Source organism: Dendrobates tinctorius, unplaced genomic scaffold (genome assembly GCF_039654945.1).
Source record: "Dendrobates tinctorius isolate UK_male_01 unplaced genomic scaffold, ASM3965494v1 ptg000082l, whole genome shotgun sequence".
NCBI lineage: Eukaryota > Metazoa > Chordata > Amphibia > Anura > Dendrobatidae > Dendrobates > Dendrobates tinctorius.
In genome coordinates, this window is record NW_027361750.1 from 5,245,648 (window position 1) to 5,266,322 (window position 20,675).

At 44.5% G+C, this 20,675-nt stretch overlaps 1 protein-coding gene across 1 annotated transcript in view; it reads right to left on the minus strand.

Annotated features, from left to right (window-relative positions):
- Positions 1–13,636: 13,636 nt before the first annotated feature.
- The window catches only part of CPA6 (carboxypeptidase A6), a 186,243-nt gene continuing 179,204 nt past the window's right edge, over positions 13,637–20,675 (minus strand). Inside the window, exon 11 of the mRNA XM_073583855.1 lies at positions 13,637–13,962. Coding sequence (XP_073439956.1) covers positions 13,775–13,962 — 188 coding nt within the window. The 3' untranslated portion in view covers positions 13,637–13,774. The remainder of the gene's footprint in view (positions 13,963–20,675) is intronic.

Below are 20,675 nucleotides of genomic sequence, written 5' to 3' on the forward strand. Positions count from 1 at the left end.
CATTGCTGCATCACACCATCTGTCCCAGAGGATCTGTCTGCAGCGTCGGCTTAACACCTCCCTTGCCGAACACCACAGGTGGCGTCACGAACTATTCCATTCACCATTAACTACAAACCACCATTGATTTGGGCGCCCAGGGCCATGGACCAGGTCACCGCCGCTGTGACACATTCCCCTGACACCGGCCCGGTACCGAGTACCCCACAGCCCTGGGAGGGGGCGACCCATACGCACAGAGTGCCATCTTCAGCCCACCACAGTCATTGTTTGGCCATTATATTGGTGCTGTACGTCATTATTGTAAGTACAAATGGTTCATGCCCTTTGAGCCCTATTGTGGCTTCCTGACTTTGGTGCCATATCAGAAGCTGAGCCTGCATTATCCCCTGCAGAGAATGGCTTCAGCCATCATCTGCCTCTAACAGCCGTGGGTGAAGCCAAACTCCATCCATGGCTGTTAAACCTTTAAATGCCACTGTCAAACTGTAGCAATGGCATGTACATTGTGTCAGCAGTGTCCGTGTCATTCTAAGTGCCCCTGTGATGTCATTGACGAGAGCTGATGGGGGCCTGCTGAAGATCCTGATACCTCTCATGATGGTTCCTCTGGGAATTTGTACATATATTGTGAGGGGTTGACTCGCTCCGCTGCTTCACAAAGGTAGACACAGGAACAGTCGTAGTAGATATTCACCTCCTGATTTATTTTAGACAGTATAAACAGGCTCGGTCTGGCCTGGCAGGGTACCGGGTAAATGCCCGGTGGGCCCCGAGGGTCGCTGGGGCACTTTAAAAATGCTGCCCCTTTAAATGCGTGGGTCCTTTAAAAGCGCGTCGCATGATTTGCCGGAACGCGCGTGCACATACCATAGCGCCAGGGCCGTCATGCTCCCCATGCACGGAGCCAACGCATCGCTTGGCTGTGTTCTTCTCTTCTGGCACAGGACCTGTGATGAGGTCACAGGAGGGGAGGAGTCAGTGGTCACATGATCAGAAGCCTCGGGTCTGCAGGTCTCTGCTGTGCAGGTTGTCATGGTGCTGGATGAGGGTCCGGGAAGTTTATGTGAGTGTGGGGTCGGGGGGGGTTACAGGGGCGGGGTATGTAGCAGAACTGTGTGTGTATGGAGCAGAGCTGTGTGTGTACGAGGTGTACAGAGCGGAGCCGTGTGTGTATGAAGTGTACGGAGCGGAGGCATGTGTGTACAAGGTGTACGGAGCGGAGCCGCGTGTGTATGAGGTGTACGGAGCAGAGCCGTGTGTGTACGAGGAATACGGAGCGGAGCCGCATGTGTATGAGGTGGACAGAGAGGAGCCGAGTGTGTACGGAGCGAAGCCACGTGTGTGTACGAGGTGTATAGAGCAGAGCCGCGTGTGTACGAGGTGTACGGAGCCGCATCTGTAAGAGCTGGACAGAGAGGAGCCACGTGTGTATGGAGCGGCGGAGCCGCATGTGTACGAGGTTTATGTAGTGGAGCTGCGCGTGTACGGAGCGAAGTTGCACGTGTACGAGGTGTATGGAGTGGAACCGCGCGTGTACAAGGTGTACGAAGCGGAGATGTGCGTGTATTTTGGCATGGAGGGGCCCCATTTGAAAGATTGCATGGGGCCCATAACTTTGTAGTTACACCACTGCATGTGGGGCGGTGCTGTATACCATGTGGGGCTGTGCTGTATACCATGGCACTGTGCTGTATACCAATGGGGGGCTGTGCTGTATACCCTGTGGTGCTGTGCTGTATACCATGTGGGGCTGCGCTATATACCATGGTGCTGTGCTATATACCATGTGGGGCTGTGCTGTATACCATGGGCCTGTGCTGTATATCATGTGGGGCTGTGCTGTATACCATGGTGCTGTATACCATGTGGGGCTGTGCTATATACCATGGTGCTATGCTATATACCATGGGCCTGTGTTGTATACCATGTGGGGCTGTGCTGTATACCTTGGTGCTATGCTGTATACTATGTGGTGCTGTGCTATATACCATGTGGGACTGTGTTATATACCATGAGGGGCTGTGTTATATACTATGTGGGCTGTGTTATATACTTTGGTGCTGTGCTATATACTATGTGGCTGTGTTATATACCATGGGGGGTACATTATACATTGTTACATTATATTCTACAGTCTGTATGTCTTATAGGGGGCCTAATAGTAGGCCGACAGTCTGTATGTCTTATAGGGGGCCTAATAGTAGGCCGAAAGTCTGTATGTCTCATAAGGGGCCTAAGAGGAGGACGTCTTATAGGAGGCAGAAAGCCTGTATGTCATATACGAGGCCAATATGCCGTACATACCGCAATATGGGCATCCTATATACTGTACATACCACACTCTCAACCTCTTAAAGAAAGTATCTGTTATAGGAGACCGAGAGTGCGGTCTGTACGATATATAGGAGGCTGAGAGTGTGGTCTGTATAGAATCATAGAATCATAGAATCGTAGAGTTGGAAGGGACCTCCTGGGCCATCTGGTCCAACCCCCTGCTCAAAGCAGGATTCGCTAAATCATCCCAGTCAGATGTCTGTCCAGCCTCTGTTTGAAGACTTCCATTGAAGGAGAACTCACAACTTCTCGTGGCAGCCTGTTCCACTCATTGATCACTCTAACTGTCAAAAAGTTTTTTCTAATATCTAATCTGTGTCTCCTCCCATTCAGTTTCATCCCATTGCTTCTAGTCTTTCCTTGTGCAAATGAGAATAAAGTTGATCCTTCTACAATGTGACAGCCCATTAGATATTTGTAGACAGCTATTAAGTCTCCTCTCAGTCTTCTCTTTTGCAAACTAAACATTCCCAAATCCTGCAACCTTTCCTCATAAGACAAGGTTTGCAGACCGGTCACCATTCTGGTCGCTCTTTTCTGAACTTGCTCCAGTTTGTTGATGTCTTTTTTAAAATGTGGTGCCCAAAACTGGACACAATATTCCAGATGAGGTCTGACCAAAGAGGAGTAGAGGGAAATAATGACTTCACGTGATCTAGACTGTATGCTTCTGTTAATACATCCTAGAATTGCATTTGCCTTTTTTGCTGCTGCATCACACTGTTGACTCATTTTCAGTCTGTGATCTATTAGTATACCCAAGTCTTTTTCACATGTGCTGTCACTTAGCCCTATTCCTCCCATTCTATATATGCTTTTTTCATTTGTATTGCCCAGATGTAGTACTTTGCATTTCTCCCTGTTAAAAACCATTCTGTTAGTTGCTTCCCACTTCTCCAGTTTATTTAAATCTTTTTGAATCCTCTCTCTCTCTTCTCTAGTATTAGCTATCCCTCCTAGCTTTGTGTCATCAGCAAATTTAATCAGTTTACCCTCAATTCCTTCATCTAAATCGTTGATAAAGATGTTGAACAATACAGGGCCCAGGACAGAGCCCTGTGGTACCCCACTTGAGACATTCTTCCAACTGGATGTGCAGCCATTTACGACCACTCTTTGGGTCCGATCACTAAGCCAGTTATGAATCCACCTAACAGTTGCCTTGTCCATTCCATACTTAGTCATTTTTTCAATAAGGATTGTATGACAGACTTTGTCAAATGCTTTGCTGAAGTCAAGATATACTATATCTACAGCATTTCCTTGATCCACCCAATCAGTGATACCGTCATAGAAGGAAATTAAGTTAGTCTGACATGACTTATTAGTTACAAACCCATGCTGACTCTGTTTAATCACTTCATTCTTATCCAGGTATTGACATACATGTTGTTTAATAATTTGTTCAAAGATCTTTCCTGGTATAGAAGTCAGACTCACCGGCCTATAGTTGCCTGGGTTCACCTTCTTCCCCTTTTTGAAGATAGGAACAACATTTGCTCTTCTCCAGTCTTCTGGCACTTCTCCTGTTCTCCAAGAATTTTCAAAGATTATGGAGAGGGGTTCAAAAATTTCTTCTGCTATCTCCTTCAGTACTCTGGGGTGTAATTCATCTGGACCTGGAGACTTGAATTCATTTAGGTTAGCTAAGTGTTTGCTCACTATCTTTCTGTTTATAGATATCCTGGATTCTTCTATTCCCTTAATAGGACAGTGAATAACAGTTGGTGTTACATTTCCTTTCTGAGAGAAAACAGATGCAAAATAGGAATTTAAAAGTTCAGCCTTCTCAACATCCTGTCTTACCATTTCATCATTTTCATCCTTTAAAAATCCTATAGCATCTTTGACCTTTCTTTTACTTTTGACATATCCCCAAAATCCTTTATTATTGCTTTTGACATCTCTTGCAAGCCTCGATTCATTGTCAGCTTTAGATAATCTGATTTGTGCCCTGCAGGTTCTGCAGACAGCATTATATTCTTCTTTAGATATGCCTCCCTCTTTCCATTTTATAAACATTTTTTTCTTCCTTTTTAGCATGTGCTTAAGTTCTGTGTTCACCCATCCTGGTTTCCTTAAATGCTTCCTATTTTTCCCTCTTTTCGGAATTGTTAACAACTGTGCTTTGAGAATTTCATTTTTCAAGATTTCCCATCCTTCCTGGACATTTTTGTCTTTAAGGATATCCAGCCATTGGATCCCTCCAATTCTCTTTCTGAATCCCTTAAAATCTGCCTTTCTGAAATCTAACCTTGACGTCTGAGTCTTCACAGGTCTTCCTCCTCTAGTTATCCAAAATTCTAAAATAGCATGGTCGCTACCTCCTAGGGTTCCAGCCACTTTTACCTCCTCAACCATTTCCTCCCTGTTTATAAGGATTAGATCCAAGGTAGCAGTTCCCCTTGTTTTCTCCTTTACCTTTTGGAAGATAAAGTTGTCAGCAAGAGAGGATAAGAATTTCCTTGACCTGTTAGTTTTGCCTGAGAGAGATTCCCAACAAATGTCTGGATAGTTGAAATCTGATATATAGGAGGCTGAGAGTGCGGTCTGTATGAAATATAGGAGGCTGAGAGTGCGGTCTGTACGATATATAGGAGGCTGAGAGTGTGGTCTGTATGATATATAGGAGGCTGAGAGTGCGGTCTGTATGAAATATAGGAGGCTGAGAGTGCGGTCTGTACGATATATAGGAGACCGAGAGTGCGGTCTGTACGATATATAGGAGGCTGAGAGTGTGGTCTGTATGATATATAGGAGGCTGAGAGTGCGGTCTGTATGAAATATAGGAGGCTGAGAGTGCGGTCTGTACGATATATAGGAGACTAAGAGTGCGGTCTGTACGATATATAGGAGGCTGAAAGTGCGGTCTGTATGATATATAGGAGGCTGAAAGTGCGGTCTGTACCATATATAGGAGGCTGAGAGTGCAGTCTGTACGATATATAGGAGGCTGAGAGTGCGGTCTGTACGATATATAGGATGCTGAGAGTGCGGTCTGTACGATATATAGGATGCTGAGAGTGCGGTCTGTACGATATATAGGAGACTGAGAGTGCGGTCTGTGCGATATATAGGATGCTGAGAGTGCGGTCTGTACGATATATAGGAGGCTGAGAGCACGGTCTGTACGATATATAGGAGGCTGAGAGTGCGGTCTGTACGATATATAGGATGCTGAGAGTGCGGTCTGTACGATATATAGGATGCTGAGAGTGCGGACTGTACGATATATAGGAGACTGAGAGTGCGGTCTGTGTGATATATAGGAGGCTGAGAGTGCGGTCTGTACGATATATAGGAGGCTAAGAGTGCGGTCTGTGCGATATATAGGATGCTGAGAGTGCGGTCTGTACGATATATAGGAGGCTGAGAGCGCGGTCTGTACGATATATAGGATGCTGAGAGTGCGGTCTGTACGATATATTGGAGACAGAGTGCGGTCTGTGTGATATATAGCAGGCTGAGAGTGCGGTCTGTACGATATATAGGAGGCTGAGAGTGCAGTCTGTACAATATATAGGAGGCTGAGAGTGCGGTCTGTACGATATATAGGAGACTGAGAGTGCGGTCTGTGTGATATATAGGAGGCTGAGAGTGCGGTCTGTGCGATATATAGGATGCTGAGAGTGCGGTCTGTGCGATATATAGGATGCTGAGAGTGCGGTCTGTACGATATATAGGAGGCTGAGAGCGCGGTCTGTACGATATATAGGAGGCTGAGAGCGCGGTCTGTACGATATATAGGACGCTGAGAGTGCGGTCTGTACGATATATTGGAGACAGAGTGCGGTCTGTGTGATATATAGCAGGCTGAGAGTGCGGTCTGTACGATATATAGGAGGCTGAGAGTGCAGTCTGTACAATATATAGGAGGCTGAGAGTGCGGTCTGTACGATATATAGGAGGCTGAGAGTGCGGTCTGTACGATATATAGATATATAGGATGCTGAGAGTGCGGTCTGTACGATATATAGGAGGCTGAGAGTGCGGTCTGTATGATATATCGGAGGCTGAGAGTGCGGTCTGTATGATAAATAGGAGGCTGAGAGTGTGGTCTGTACGATATATAGGAGGCTGAGAGTGCGGTCTGTACGATATATAGGAGGCTGAGAGTGCGGTCTGTACGATATATAGAATGCTGAGAGTGCGGTCTGTATGATATATAGAATGCTGAGAGTGCAGTCTGTGCGATATATAGGAGGCTGAGAGTGCGGTTTGTACAATATATAGGAGGCTGAGAGTGCGGTCTGTACGATATATAGGAGGCTGAGAGCGTTCTCTTTTGCACACTGTACAGCTTGCTAAAAGGCACACGTTTTAGTGGGAGAGGCCAAAAAATGAACACGTAATAAAACCGTTTATGGTAGCCATAGGGTGGGCCCCTAGAGTCAGTTCCCCTGGTGGGCCCTAGGCACCCCAGTCCGACCCTGAGTATAAACTTTTGCAGGGTTCAGGAAAACCATACAGAGTCTTTGGTATTCCCAACACAAACCCCGACTGAACCACAGGTCCAGGTATATATCACATGTATAAGTTAGGTGTTCATGACATCACCGGCTGCGGGTGCTGACATAAAACTGGCCCATTAACCTTTGTACCTGCCTCTCAGCGTCTAGTGTGCTGGAAACACAACAACATTCCTGTTTCACATTACTGACCACTGCATGCGCAGTGACGTGTACCTCCCTTCCTCAACAAAGCCAGTGACTGTCACATATCCCCCTGCTGCCCAAAGCCGGGGGTTTTGTCACCATCATACACTAGACAGGGAATTCGGGAGAGGGCATCCACGTTGCCATGTAACTTCCCTGGGCTGTGTTCGACATGAAACAAGAAGTCATGAAGAGCCACCTAGTCATCATGGCGTTCTTACTAGTGATGAGCAAAGGCGCTTGCCACTATTCGGTACTCGCCCGAGTATCACTGTACTCGGTGTAGTCGGCGAGTACCGAGCATTTCCGGGAATACTCAGCGGAAACTCGGGTCTCCACCCAGCATTTTTGGTGGACTTTAGAGACCCAATCACGCTGCAGGGATTGTCTGCCAGGCAATGAAACGCCGCAGCCTTCTTTGTTCTGGTCGTGCAGTGATTGGCTGGCCGCACAGCATCATCAGGGGTATAAGAGACCGGACGCCGCTCTGCTCAGCTCCGGATTAAGAGAGTGTATGGAGAGCGGCTGCCTTGATAGGGTCAGAATTGTGGATTTATTGGTTGGTGCGAGGTCTACCATCCTAAATACTCACATCCAGCTAAACCAACAGTCCGTCTAAGGACTAATTCCAGAGTATATAGGTTCCCGTGTAAGGTAGGCAGGGTAGTGTACGCCGCTCTATACACATCAGTGCAAGGCCTGCAGTCACTATGTGTGTATATAGATCATTGCATAAATCAAGAGAGTCCATTCCCTTCCTGTATTCTGGTGTTGCTGCTTCTACCTGTAGGATATATTAGCTGTATATAGCTAGCCCCAGGTGTAATTGGAATACAGGCCACACATTTTTTTGGTGTGGTATCTCCGTGCCGGCTCATATCTGCGTGCTCAAAGTTTGGCCTGTTTATGGCTGTTTTCTTTTTTTGGGCTGGCTGTCACTTTTGGTTAAATACAGCAGTATTTAGCCAAAAAAAAAAATACAGGCCACACATTTTTTGGTGTGGTATCTCTGTGCATGCTCAAAGTTTGGCCAGTTTACGGCTGTTTTTTTTGGGGCTGGCTGTCACTTTTGGTTAAATACAGCAGTATTTAGCCCCCCAAAAAACAGGGCACACGTTTGTTGTAGTGGTATCTCCGTGCTAGATTTTATCTGTGTGTGCTCAAAGTTTTGCCAGTTTACGGAAGTTTTCTTTTTTTGGCCTGTGTCACAGTACTTATATACAGCACTATGTTGCATTAATTTAAAAAACAGGCCACATTATACAGTAGGGTCTATCTGTGACACGCCTCATACATCCGTGTGCCAAAACAAATTGAGGCATTTTAGGCCTAACTTCCCTTTTTTGGGCAGTCTGTCACCCTCATTATATCCAGCAGTCTTTTTTATCCAAAAAATAAAAAAAATTAATAGTCTGTTATCTCAGGCTGAGGTCTGGTGTATTTGTGGTGGAAAAATCTTTGCTTCACAGGCATACTGATCACATATAATTTTTCTCCAAATAAATCCATTTTTATTGAGCTTTTCATATATTTTGTTAGTCCATTTAAAATGGGCAAGGCAAGGGATGGGGAAGTGGACGTGATGCTGATGGTGCATGCAGAGGTCGAGGCCGTGGCCAAGCTGAAAGTGGGCCACAGCAAAGAACCACATCTTCGTGCTCGACCTTCCTGTCCCAGTTTCTAGGGGACCACAGCGCACCACTATTGAAGCCAGAGCAGTGTGAAACGGTTGTTGGTTGGATAGCGGATAATGCTTCCAGTCACCCAACACCACCACCACCATCACCATTTCTTCCACATGGTGAAGTCTGAGTAGCCATGAGTGTGGACCGGATATTCCTCACCCGGATCCTTCTTCCTCCCACCATGCCGAGTGCCCTGAGCCAACTGATCCCACACTTGGACACTCAGAAAAGCTGATCAGTTTTCCATTTGGAGATTCGTGCCTCTCGCCCGGTCCACTTGAAGCAGGGCAAGATGATATTCCACGTGGCAGCCAAATCTTTGAGCAGCCACGGTCACAAGAGGTGGACAATGATGAGACACAATTTCTGGAAAGTCAGGAGGAAGAGCAGGGTGCAGATGTGGAAGACAAGGTGGTGGTTGACATAGTGACTGACCCAACCTGGCAGGAGGACATGCAGAGCGAGGACAGCAGCACACATGGGGAAGGAGGCATATCATTCCAACAGGCAGGAAGAAGCAGTGTGGTGGCCGCAGACAGAAGGCGTGTATCTGTTCCCCGTGTCATCTACATGACGAAAGTTGCCATTTTAACTGTTAGATCTTGCAGAGTCTGGTTATTTTTTAAAGAATCTGCCGATAACCCCAAACAAGCCATTTGCAGCACTTGCCATGCCCACATCAGCAGGGGTAACAAAACTACCAGCCTGACCACCACCAGCATGATTAGGCACATGGCAGCAAAGCAACTGACTTTGTGAGCCAAACCCCAGGCTCCAGGAACACTGTCTGCAGGTGACAACACTGCTTATTCCACTGTTTTGCGTACAAGCCAATTCCCAGTTCACCGTGCCTGTGAAGATGCCTCGGGCCCTGCACCTGTTGTTGCCCACAGTCAACCAGCACCATCATCAAGCCCGTCCACGTCCTTGTCCCAGCCCAGCTTTCAGTTGTATATACTCCAGTCATTGGAACTCAAGCGGAAATACCCAGCCAATGCCCCTCAGGCCACAGTACTTAATTCGAACATTTCTCATCTGCTTGCGCTCAAAATGTTGCCTTTTAGGCTCGTTGAGATGGAAGCTTTCTGCAACCTGATGGCGGCGGCCATCCCAAGGTGCTCGGTCCCCAGTCGCCACTATTTCTCACGTTGTGCCGTACCAGCATTACACCAGCATGAGTCCCACAACATTACCCGTGCCCTCAGCAATGCTGTTACTGGGAAAGTCCACCTAACTACGGACACGTGGACAAGTGCTTGTGGGCACATCTCACTGACGGCACACTGGGTTAACATAGTGGAAGCTGGGACCCGGTAGGACCTTGGGATGGAACACATCCTCCCCATGCCGAGGATTGCGAGCTCTATGTCAGTTAGGGTTGCCCTCACAGTCTACAACTCCTGCACCTCCTCCTCCTCTTCAGCCTCCATCTCTGGAATGAACACATCAGTCAGAAGCTGGAAGCACTGCAGCACTGCCTCAGCCAAGTGGCAACAGGCTGTGCTGAAGCTAATCTGCATAGGTGACAAACTACACAATGCAGAAGAGTTGTGGACAGCGCTGAAAGAGCAGTCAGATATTTGTATGACACCGCTAAACCTACAGCCAGGCATGGTCGTGTGTGACAATGGCTGGAGCCTGGTGCTGGCTCTTAGGCAAGGTGAACTCACACACGTACCTTGCCTGGCCCATGTGCTTAACCTCGTGGTTCAACGTTTTCTCAAAAGCTACTCGGAGCTGCCGGATCTGCTAGTGAAAGTACACCGTCTGTCTGCCCATTTTAGATAGTCAGCTACAGCTTCAGCCTCCCTTGCCGTGCTTCAGCAGCATTTGCAGCTTCCGGCTCACCGACTGGTGTGTGATGTCTGCACGCTTTGAAACTCTACATTACATATGTTGGAAAGGATTTGTGAGCAGAAGAGGGCAGTTGTTGACTACCAGCATCAACAAGACCATTGATATTCAGTTCAGACTCCACACATAAGACCTCAGGAGTGGATATGGATGTCAGACATATGTACCATCCTCCAGAAATTTGAGGACTGCACCAAGATGGTGAGCGGCAATGACGCCATAATTAGCGTCACCATCCTGCTTCTCAGCATTCTGAAAACCTCTCTGCTCACAATGAAAGAGGATGCATTGCAGGCAGAGCAAGGAACCATACAGGGTGATTACACTCAGCCCAGGCTTATGTCGTCACAACGTGGATTGGTAGACAATGAGGAGGAGGAGGAGGAACAGGAGCTACTTTCATGCGCTATAGACAGTACTACAAGCACAGCTGTCATACCGTCTGTTCGGCGGGGATGGCCTGAGGACAGGGAGGAGGAGGAGGAGGACAGCATGGTCAATCGTCCTGTTGGTGAGGACACGGAAGTCTTGCCTGTTAGTAGTCTGGCACGCATGGCAGACTTTATGTTGTGCTGCGTTTCCCATGACCCTCGCATTATAAAAATTTTCGGTGACACTCACTAGTTGGTGACACTTCTAGACTCACGCTACAAGGAGAACTTTCAATCTCTTCTTCCAGAGGCAGAGAGGTGTACAAAAATGTTGAGAGAACGCTGGCAGCAGACGTCAGAGTTTGTTGTACAACCAAGGAGTCCAAGCGAGATAGACAGAAGTACAACCCAGCTCAGGCAGGGGAACAGTGGCAAAGTTCTGAGACAGTTTTCTCAGACCCTCCCATTGTGCCCGCACAAAGGCAAGGGGTGCTGTCACAAGACGTGCAATGTTTGGGAAGATGCTGAGGGAGTACCTTGCAGATCGTACAAATGTCCTCCGGGATTCCTCTGTGCCTTTTAATTATTGGGTATCCAAGCTGGACACGTGGCATGAACTGGGATGCATGTCCCTAATGCATCAGTGTCCGCCCTCCCCCCACCTTTGTAATTCCCACAGTAAACATCGGCAGGCTCCGGCCACCTGCGGCTTTTGTAATGCATGTCTGGCCTGCCACTTTTCTATTGGCCTGCCCTCTGTATCTGTATGATATCTTCTGTGTCCTGTGAGTAAAGTGCTGTCAGACTGGAAATACGTGATCTTTTATATGCGCCCATGTAACCAAGGAATTCCAGCCAGCGTCATTCATTCAGACTCCAGCCAACGCAGAGCGGACCTCCGAAAACACGGGGTGGTACTGAAAAATGTACTCCAGCTTAGTAGACCCCGTTACACCATCCTCTTAGGACCTAGTGTATACCTCTACAATAGAAAAATATTGAAATACTATTATATTATATTTTAATTTATATCCCTGTCTCTGAGCTGATACTAGGGACAAACATATCTCTTTGGACACATTCTGGCTTCATATCTATGAAACTGTGTTCGACCCTCCCTTTTGTTTTTTCTTTCATAGGTGGATTCACATTTTTTATTTATTTGTTTGATTTCAGTATGATTTATCATTATGTCGCCTCATTCTCCACCTATAGATCACCAGGGTTAATGTGTTCTGTGCTGCTACAGGCAGTCCAATTTTTAGCAAGGGTGTCTATAATGCCCATAGTATATTTTTTAAAAATGTATCCCCTATGGGGAATTATTTGTCAGCCCAGGCACTGCATGCATGGCCATTACAAGTCAAGGAGACCCGATCCTTTACATTGGGCCTAGTTTTTAATGAGACCTTCATCAATGTCTCCTCATTCTCCGCCACTAGATCACCAGGGTTAACGTGTTCCGTGCTGCTACAGCCAGTCCAATTTTTGGCAAGGGTGTCTATGATGCCCATGAAATATTTTTAACAATTTTACTCCCCCAGGGGGAAATATTTGTCAGCCCATACACTTAGTGTATGGGCATTATGAATCTAGGAGACTCGCTCCTTTGTAATGGGACTTTTTTTAGGAGACCCTCCTCCATGTTTCTTCCAAGGGGTGATTGGTGTGCGTGCAAATTAATTCAATGCATAAGGAAACTGTATGGCAGGACCACCTGGAGACTGTGAAGTGGGTTTTCATGTGGACTTCCAGTATCTGGGTTCAAAGGCATATTGGGGTGCATATGACTTGATAGCAGTCGCAGGCCTTGCATTCAATGCAACATTTTTTCAGGAGGCCCTCCTGTACCTCTCGTGAAAGGGGTATTGGGGTGCGTTGTAATTCTTGGCAGCCCAGCTACTCACTGCATAAGCAATAACAGCATAGGAGACCCACTGTTTAATAATGGCCCTTTAAGAATATTAATGCCACCTGATGCCCCTCTAAAAATAGGCTTTGTGGCTTTAAGAGTCCCTCCTTCAGAAATGAAACAAGATGTGTCTCCTTATGTGTCACATACCACATGGCCAGCTAGGGTTGTTAAATGTTACAATGACATTTCCCAGTGAATGCATTAGTATTGGTTGAAAGCAATGTTAAAGTTGAAAAACGCATCAAAAACGCTGCGTGTGAACATAGCAAAAGTGGTGGAGGAACATTTTGGTCTGGGGTTAATTATTTTGCCATATATAAGTCATTAACCTGGAAAGGATGTACCTTAACATATTTCCCAGCAAAATCCATTTTGGTTTTGTTTTTGTATGTTTTTTGGTGCACCTATAAAAATGGCGTGAAACTCTGACAACATTCTTTACAGCTGTGACCTAGAAGTCAGAAATGCTTCCAGTGGCATTCCCCATGATGTTACTGTGTCATTTGAGCAGTGTTTCCATCATTTTCTGATGTTTTTAGACCTTAAAAGGACCCCCGGGGGGGATCGTGGTAAAAATGCTCGGGTCTCCCATATACTTACATTGGGCTCGTTGTTCTGTCCAAGTACCCAAGTATTCCAATTTGCCCGACCCGAGCAACGAGCACCCGAGCATTTTAGTGCTCTCTCATCACTAATGAGTAGAACTCGTACGTGAAAATAGGACATGTGAATGAGCCTTTATGAATATCTGAAACACGACTAGTGAGAATATAAAATATTTTGATGAAGATGCATTGTAAAGAAGAACAACTCCAAAGCATAATTACAATATTTTTTTTATACTTTATATTTCACAAATAAAGACAAATGTCTCATCTATACTGTGATGTGGCATCCTGTACCACATACATCAAAAGCAGCAATGAAAAAACCCCAAAATAAAATGTCCCTATTTCGCTAGCGGCATTTCCCCAGCAAATGCATGGTGATATTTTTAACTGCTAGCATTGTTTCTATACAGGTTGGCCGGATTAGACCCTCAGGTAGAAGAAATCCATAATATCCAGTGTCCCGAAGTTCAAATGCAAATGTATATGGGATTCCAATATTATAGGCCCAGTCCATGGAGCTGCCGGAACTCAAATCTGTAAGAAAAGGATGTAATCATGAATCACCACAAGCAATTAGTGGAGAGCGAGTGTTGCTGGATATGCAATTGTTATGTGCTGAAAATGACAAGAGTGAGACAGAGACACCTCCGATCAAACCCTGGCTCAGGATCTAACATTATTCTGATTGTATCTCAGTTTTGGTTTTTTTATTAAATGCAAATACGCAAGTGGCTCAAGAAAACATATCATGTCAAAAAATGCAATAAGATCCTTCATTATTCCATCGGTGAATATTTCTAATTATATTTTCCAGTTTATTTGGCTGCTTTGGAGCTACGAAGATTTTCGGCCTGGTACTACCGCGACCTTTCTGCTGCTCCAGTATTTCATTATTTCACAACTTATGCTGTAATTCTTGCATAAGTGCTTAGACGTGTGTGGCAGGCACCTCATTAACATTCATAGATTCCCCACTTAAAGGGTTCTTCTGATTTTGTGAAAACAAAGTTCAATCTCTGAAACATGGGAATTAATGTTTACCTATCCTTTCAATCATCACTTGTAGAAAGGCAAGTATCTTGCTGCTATCATAATCCATCACAGTCAGCTAAAACTGTTTTTTTTCGTGTCTTTACCAGGCTAATATGTTTTCATTCCTATGCTCTGTAATTTGTTAACCACTCCTTTTGAGTGAGTGGTTCTTTTTTATCATTCTGCCAGCACTGCATGTGATGGAACTTCCTTATTCTAATCATCCATCTTGTATTGGCCCTGTTATTGTCCAATGGCTTGTCTGCGTTGACCTGAAAACCTGCCTCCCTGTTGTGCCGCCTGCCAACCTGTCCTCTTATTTCCATCATCAGGTACACAGCATCTCCAGCCTCTTCACTGTAGGTCAGGACTTCCAGCCGCGTCCATGCCTGGGAGGTTACTGCATGTCATAAGGTGGCAACCTTATGACATGCAATGACCTCTGGGACATGGAGGCAGCTGGAAGTCTTGGAGATGTAATGTTCAATGGCGGAAAGAAGAGAATCGGACAATCAGAGATATTAGTGCAGTGACCTCTAGGACCTGGGCGCAGATGGAAGTCTTGGAGATGCGATGCGCAATGGCTGAAAGAAGAAAAGCGGATGGTGAGCACCGAGGCGGCCAGAGAGGTGAGTGTTAGTTTTTTTCCCCTTAATCAATAGTCAACTCGTTGCCTGGTACTCTTCTTTCTATGGTTGGGCGAGCCACATCTCCAGCCTCTTTACTATAGGCCAGCACTTCCCACTGCGTTCAGGCCAGAGCTTATCTGTGCAACTTTAGTTTGCGATGATGATGTGACATTATGACGTACAGTAAACTGAGTATGTTATGAAGTTTTTTTTAACATCCAACATTCTTAATTAGGAGTCATACGAAAGTTGGATGTTCTTAAATTGGGGAATCCCTGTAAAGCAGGGTTGTGGAACCTTTATTCTGTCAGGGGACATTTGGATATCTATACCATCACTTGGGGGCCGTACAAAATCATCTCCTAGAAATTTATCCTGTTATATTTGGTCAAACATTTAATTAACTCACCACTAATGTGATGGCTGGAGCTACTGCTCTTTGGTGCGGCTGTGATGTTAGAGGATAATGATGATACTACTCATTAATGAATTTCCAGATTTGCGTCGATTTGGAGCGCAGTCGAGTTTTTGCATTGAATTTTGAATACTCGGAGCAGTAAGTCCTAAACACAGATGCAGATTACAGTGCGTTTCTTCACAGAGGGAAATTCATCACTGCTCATGTTACATTTATAGAACTCAAGCAGTGGGGGGTCTACAGTATATACATCACATACAGTGGCATGGAAACAATTGTGCAAGTTGAAGATTAAATGATGTCTAAAAGGCCTAAAGTTAAAGATGACACATATCATTTGTATTTTAGTCAAAACATCTATATATATTTTTATCTTTTACATTTTAAAAATTACCAATAGAAAAATGGGCCGATGCAAAAGTTTGGGCACTGTGTCTGGTCATTACGTAGTAGCACCCCCTTTTGCAAGTATCACCGCTTTTAAACTCTTTTTGTAGCGAGACAAGGGTCTTTCAATTCTTGTTTGAGTGGTTTTCATCCATTCTTCTTTGGAAAATTTTTCCAGTTCTGTGAGATTCCTGGGTCGTGTTGCATGCACTGCAATTTTGAGGTCTAGCAACTGATTATGAATGATGTTCAGAACAGGGACTCTGAGGGCCTTTGTAAAACCTTCAACTTGCGCCTATCTATTGCGCCTGTCTATTGTGGATTTTGATGTGTGTAGGATAATTATCCATTTGTAGAAGCCATCTTCTTTTCAACTTCAGCTTTTTTACACATGGTGTTATGTGTGTATCAAGAATTTGTGGAAATTTAATTGAATCCATTCTTCCCTCTACCCGTGAAATGTTCCCCGTGCCATTGGCTGCATCACAATCCTCAAGCTTGGTTGATCCACCATCATACTTAATGGTTGGCAAGATGTTCTTTTCCTGAAATTCGGTGCCCTTTTTTCTCCACACATACCTTTGATCATTGTGGCTAAAGAGTCCTATTTTAACCTCATTGGTCCACAGAACTTGTTTCCAAAATGCATCAGGTTTGTTGTGACATTATTTTGCATACTTCTGATGTTGAATTTTATGGTGAGACACAGGAGAGGTTTTCTTCTGATGCAGGTATCTCTGAACAGAATAACAATGTACCACAATTCCAGAGTCTGTTAAATCAATTTGGAGGTCTTTTGCAGTCAAGTGAGGGTTGTGGTTTGCCTCTTCAGCAATCCTATGAGTAGCTCTCACTGAAATTTTGCTTGGTCTTCCAGACCTTATCTTGACCCCCACTGTTCCGGTTTACTGCCATGTCTTAATTACATTTCTAACTGAGGAAAGCGCAAATTGAAAACGCTTTGCTATCTTCTTACAGCCTTCTCCTGCATTGTGGGACTCCAGCATTTTCATCTTTAGAGTGCTAGGCAGCTGCTTAAAGAACCAATGGCTGCAGTTTTTTTGGGGCACAAAGTTAGAGGCAGCTGGATTTTTATAAAGCTGGGAAATTTGCATCACCTGGCGTTTCCTAAGGATGATAGTGAACAAGCTATAACCCTAACAGGCTAATTAAGGTCTGAAACCTTGATAAAAGTTATCTGAGCACATAAATTTCCAAGGATGCCGAAACATTTGCATCGGCCCATTTTCTTTTTTTGGAATTTGTAAAAAAGCTTGAAAAAGGCTCAGCGTGAGCAGAAACGTCACCATTCCATGTGGGTCTGAATAAAATCCACATTTTTCACCCTAAAAGTCTATATAGTGCTGCATTCCTTTTTACTTTAACTAGATTTGGCCTGAGCACCTGCTTATTGGTATTGTGCTGTTCCATTTTTTTAAATATATTTTTTCCCCCTAAAATACAAAAGTAATGTGTCAATTTTAACTTTAGGCCTTTCAGAGATCATTTCATCTTCAACTTGCTTAACTGTCCACAATGACAGTAATTTTGACCAGGGGTGCCCAAACTATTACAGGAGGGAGACACCAAGTTTGAAATATATACATCACATAGGAGACATTGAGAATGCTGTATACCTCATATAGGAGACACCAGTACTGCCCTATATATGTGATATAGGAGACATTGGGACTGCTAAATATACATCACAAATGAGACACTGAGACTGCTCTATATACATCACATAGGAGACACTGAGACTGCTGTACATACATAACATAGGAGACGCTGGGGCAGATACATCACAGGAGATGCTGTAACATATATATGACAGGAGACACAGGGGCATACACATCACAGGAGATGCTTGGACATACACATGAGAGGAGATGATTAAGCTGGGACAAATACATCAGAGGAGATGCAGGAGCTGGGACATGACCATCAGAAGAGATGCTGAAGCTGACGAATAAACAGCAAAGAAGGAGCTAAAGCTGGGACACATACATCACAGGAGATGCTGGGGCACACACATCTGGGGAGGTGCTGGAGCAGGGGCATGTATACATCAAAGGAAGTGCGGGGCTGTGCTTTCTTGGTTGGTGAGACTGGCGCGCTGTCTGCCTGCTGACTCTGACCACTAAGTATGTCTTTCACTGCACACACCACAGCATACTGTAGTGAACAAATGCTGTGTGCATGTGCTCACACTTAACTGCAGTCCCTGGGATCTGCCCGAGGGCGAGATAAAAGAACCCTGTGGGCCAGAGGTTCCCCACCCCTGCTGTAAAAGAATTTGTTATTTGTTAATTGCCTTAAGTATATTATCGAATAAGATCATGATGTCTCAAGTTACCATTTATGTACCTTTCCAATACCCTATGGACCCAATACATTATTGCAGATTTTAAATCTCAATTAGTGTATTTTCGATTTGTGACAAATTCATCAAAGGATGTGTGCTTCTTTTTTAGAGTTTCCTATTATTGTTTAGTTACTTTCTGTGTTTTATATCGGTATACAATAGTACAAATGTACTCCAATTCCCCCCGGAATGATTTCATGTACACCATCTATTTTTGTACCACTTTTCGAAGCGTGCAACTTTTTGAGCTAAAAATTTGCAAAACGAGTCAAAGACAAAAAAAGAGAATTTTTTTAAATTTGGGCATAATTCATGAAACACATGTGCCTTTTTTAAAAACATGGAGCAAAATAACAGTAAAACACAGTAAAACCACAAGACAAGAAAAGTGACAAAAACCGCAAATGATGAATCAGGGGCTTTTGTTTTAGTTCCTCACTTTTTAAAGGGAAACTGTTAGTAGGATTATCACATTTACATTAATTTTACACCTACCTTGTACTTGTTTTCCAAAACTTTTATTAGGGAAAAAGGGAGGGTAAAGACAGAAAGGAAAAAAGGGACCATGTGGTCCTTGAAACCCATAGAATAGCAAACAACAAGTTAACTGTTACAAACGTCTCAATAACTCAATATCTACAAAGGCACTGAATACAGATAGAATCAAAAAAGCAAGGAGTGAGGCAATGCTGTAGAATACCTTTAGTAAGCATTGAGGAAATAGAGTAATCCATCTGGACCATTTTTTGGTAAATTTGTCAAACTTATCCTTCACCTGAGCTATTTTTTGTTCGAAAGCTTTATGGAGAGTAATTTTTTCAATAATGTCTTGGATTTTGGGGGGGGATCTGGTCTTTTCCAGTTAAGGGCGAAAGAGTTTTTAGTAACTAGTAAGATGTGGACCACTAAAGGAATGGAGGAATGCTCAATGTCATCTGAGTTTAATGATAAGAGGGCTAGTTGAGGTGACAGAGTGATGGGTTTGGGAAGTAGTGAATTGATTAAGGCAGATATGTCGTTCCAAAGAGGTTTGATTAGAGGGCAATAGCAGAATATGTGAAGTAAGCTAACATATTGGCCACATCCCCTCCAACAGGTTGGCAAGTTTTCTGGATTTATCTTGGAAAGTCTATCTGGTGTGTAGTACCACCTAGTCAGCATTTTGTGATGGGCTTCTTGAAGAGACATGGAGTTAGTGGCGGCATAGGAAATGGAGCAAGCCTGCTCCCAATCTGCTGACTCTGGTGCTATATGAAGTTCTTTTTCCCATCTCAGCAGATTATGGGATTTGACAAGCGCTTGGCTTTTATTTAACCACTTGTATATATATGAGGTGCTCCAAAAAGTATTATGGTTTATGTTGGTTATGAGGTTGTGTGTGTGTGTCCAAGCTGTCACCGTGCCCCCGGAAGAACAGGCGAAACGCGCGTCGGGGTAGGTCGCGGTGACAGCTTGGACACACACACAGGTATCGCCAACTTTATATTCAGTAGCGCTTTTATGGTTGTACCCTTCACATAGATAGGACTTAGTCCGCGGTGTTGAAATCCAGGCACTATGTTTAGGATATGAATTGTCAAAGGCAAATGCAGTTCTAGGATGTGTTAACAGAAGCATCCGGTCTAGATCACGTGAAGTCATTTTTTCCCTCCTCTTTGGTCAGACCTCATCTGGAATATTGTGTCCAGTTTTGGGCACCACATTTTAAAAAATACATCAACAAACTGGAGCAAGTTCAGAAAAGAGCAACCAGAATGGTGACTGGTCTGCAAACCCTGTCTTATGAGGAAAGGTTGCAGGATTTGGGATTGTTTAGTTTGCAAAAGAGAAGACTGAGAGGAGACTTAATAGCTGTCTACAAATATCTAAAGGGCTGTCACATTGTAGAAGGATCAACTTTATTCTCATTTGCACAAGGAAAGACTAGAAGCAATGGGATGAAACTGAATGGGAGGAGACACAGATTAGATATTAGAAAAAACTTTGACAGTTAGAGTGATCAATGAGTGGAACAGGCTGCCACGAGAAGTGGTGAGTTCTCCTTCACTGGAAGTCTTCAAACAGAGGCTGGACAGACATCTGACTGGGATGATTTAGCGAATCCTGCTTTGAGCAGGGGGTTGGACCAGATGGCCCAGGAGGTCCCTTCCGATTCTATGATTCTATGATTATGGGCATTTTTACAACATGGATTATTAGCGGCATTATGTATGATTAGATGGGTATTGTGTGCCATTCCATGCACTGGTTAACGGTTTATATAATGGCTATGGAAGTGTTCTTCTGTCCAAGCTGCTAGCGATTTTTTTGATATTTTGAGGCATCTATATGTGATTGTATGGTATGTGAATTTCAGTAAGAATAAAATTATTTATATTTTGTACCTCACATTCCTTGTGCCATTTCTTTGGTATCT